The sequence below is a fragment of the Cynara cardunculus genome, unplaced genomic scaffold (assembly GCF_001531365.2).
Source record: "Cynara cardunculus var. scolymus isolate 2C unplaced genomic scaffold, CcrdV1 Un_Scaffold_11589, whole genome shotgun sequence".
NCBI lineage: Eukaryota > Viridiplantae > Streptophyta > Magnoliopsida > Asterales > Asteraceae > Cynara > Cynara cardunculus.
The window spans coordinates 1-2,145 of record NW_020206852.1 but is presented as its reverse complement, the minus strand read 5'-3'; the positions used below and the strand labels follow the sequence as shown (position 1 = coordinate 2,145).

Sequence of the window (2,145 nt, the reverse complement as noted above, 5' to 3'; positions counted from 1 at the left end):
ATAAGGTCCTCATCATCATCAAACTTCACCTGAGTATTCCAAACAAATCCATCATAAATGCAATGTAATAATTAAGAAGATATGCTTCGTACATGTATACATATATAATAGATATGTAATGAGAGCTCACAGGTGGATGAAGTGTGCCATCATCGCCACCATATGTATCAGAATGGTGTGAGACCTGGCTKTTATCCTCATAAGTGAACCTGATGGAATCTATGACGTCTCCACTAGCGATACGAAAACCAACAATCCTACCATCTGGTTTAAATGTCCAGGGATTAACTCCACCGTCACCTCCCCATGGTCCAACCTCTACTTGACTAGCCTGAATAAGGATCAAAAATACAGAATTCATAAAAAGTGAAGTGGTGTTGGAAATAAAGAAATTAATTAAGTACCGGTAATTGTAAACCTAGTGTTCACTAAGATAGTTAACCAAATCTCTGCTTATAGTGAAAGAACATACCATTTTCCTTGCTAAGAATAATATTTTGGAACAAGGAGGACAAAGTTTCTTAAGGAGCTGAAGTTATGTTGTACATCTAGCCCCAATCCCTGCAAACTTATTTATAGAAATATGTTAGGGGCTTTATGGTTTATCCATATAAAGAATATACCTGGTAATTAGGTGGTGCCTTCTTTCTTTATTTTTCATAACAGTTGACTAATTCATACAATCTATCATCAATGCTAACAACCAATTCCAGAGAAAGCATCCCTTCTCATGGGTGAAGAGCTGGTTGTTAGAGAAATTATTTAGAATTTTTTTAGATGGGTCTAACAATTAAATATGACAACWAATTAATCTGACGTATGTATGCATTTAATTTATTGATGAGATGTGTTCTACCTAACATTCATATTTTAGAAAACACTTATATAGTAGGCACTATAACAACCATATAGTCTTTGGTTTTGTACCTTGCATATGTGTAGTATGCCATGCACATAGCAAACCGTCTATTATTCATTATATTCTTGAAAGGCGGATTGACAAGTGCGACGAGGAGTTCTTCGGTCAAGTTTTTAATGACTTTATATTCAGATCGTTCCTACGTTTTGAATGTTGATTATAGTTTTTTGGAACTCATTTTAATCATACCAGTTGATTCTAGATTATCTTATTTGCTAAAAACATGTCACGGAACTGTTCAATAAACATCAGGGGTGCTTATGATGGGAATTTTAAGAAATAAAATACTAACCACGTTTTAYCATTATATATCGTAGCCTAAGTATGAGCAAACATTTGTTGAGAAAATCATATTGTTGGTAGTACATCCGTCTATAAAAGTGTTGATTTTTGGTTCAATTCTTTTATCCATGCATTTCCTTGCACGTTGTCCCCTTGGTATAAAAGTGTTTGCAGCCGCTTTGCAAATCAGGTTTACAGATAAAAGAAGTGTAGCAAAAATGACAAAAGAAAGTTGCCCAAAAATTGCATGGATTGAACACGGGTGACTTTTCAAGAGATTGGACACGAGTGACTTTTCAAGTGACCTAAGTCACAGGAAGGTTGCCCGAACCCGAGTCGAAATCCAGTGAGTTGTGTGGGTAAACCGCAACTTTATCTCGGGATAGTTATGGTCTTTTGATTTCCCAACATGGCATGCATCATCGTAAAATAATGAGGATATAACAAAATATTAGCTTTAATTGCAATTTCAAAGAATTTAGGTGACCTAACGTATTTTAAAATGTTAAATCATGCTTTATTGATGCAATATCGACGATGACCAGCAAAAAACTATATAGATACGCACAGTATGATTTTCTCAATAACGATCTGCTCATAGTTATGCTACAATATATAATAACAAAATGTGGTTAGTATTTTACTTTTTAAAATTCCCAACATAAGCAGCACTTTATCGAACAAACAGTTCTGTAACATGAATTTAGCGAATAAGATAATCTAGAATCAAGTTTCCTTTGATTTCATTTTGTTTAATATGGTACAATATAAACCTTAACTTAGATTATGCAATTTCTAAGAATTGAGTATCCCATAATATTTTTTTAAAACCATATATAATCATCCATATATATATATATATTAATTTCAGCATATATAAAATAGCTATGCATGTTTCTTGTGATAAAGAGCAATGGCAAAATAGATTCAACTACGGAAGCCAT

At 33.4% G+C, this 2,145-nt stretch overlaps 1 protein-coding gene across 1 annotated transcript; it reads right to left on the bottom strand.

The window, feature by feature from the left end:
* Positions 1 to 5: 5 nt before the first annotated feature.
* Positions 6 to 546, bottom strand: LOC112505515 (horcolin-like; the record flags this gene model as incomplete). The annotated part of the gene is made up of 3 exons (XM_025109413.1): positions 473 to 546; positions 131 to 331; positions 6 to 29 (listed from the first exon to the last, which is right to left on the bottom strand). Coding segments are annotated over exons 1-3 (228 nt in total), but the record flags the coding sequence as incomplete, so codon positions are not given.
* Positions 547 to 2,145: the final 1,599 nt, after the last annotated feature.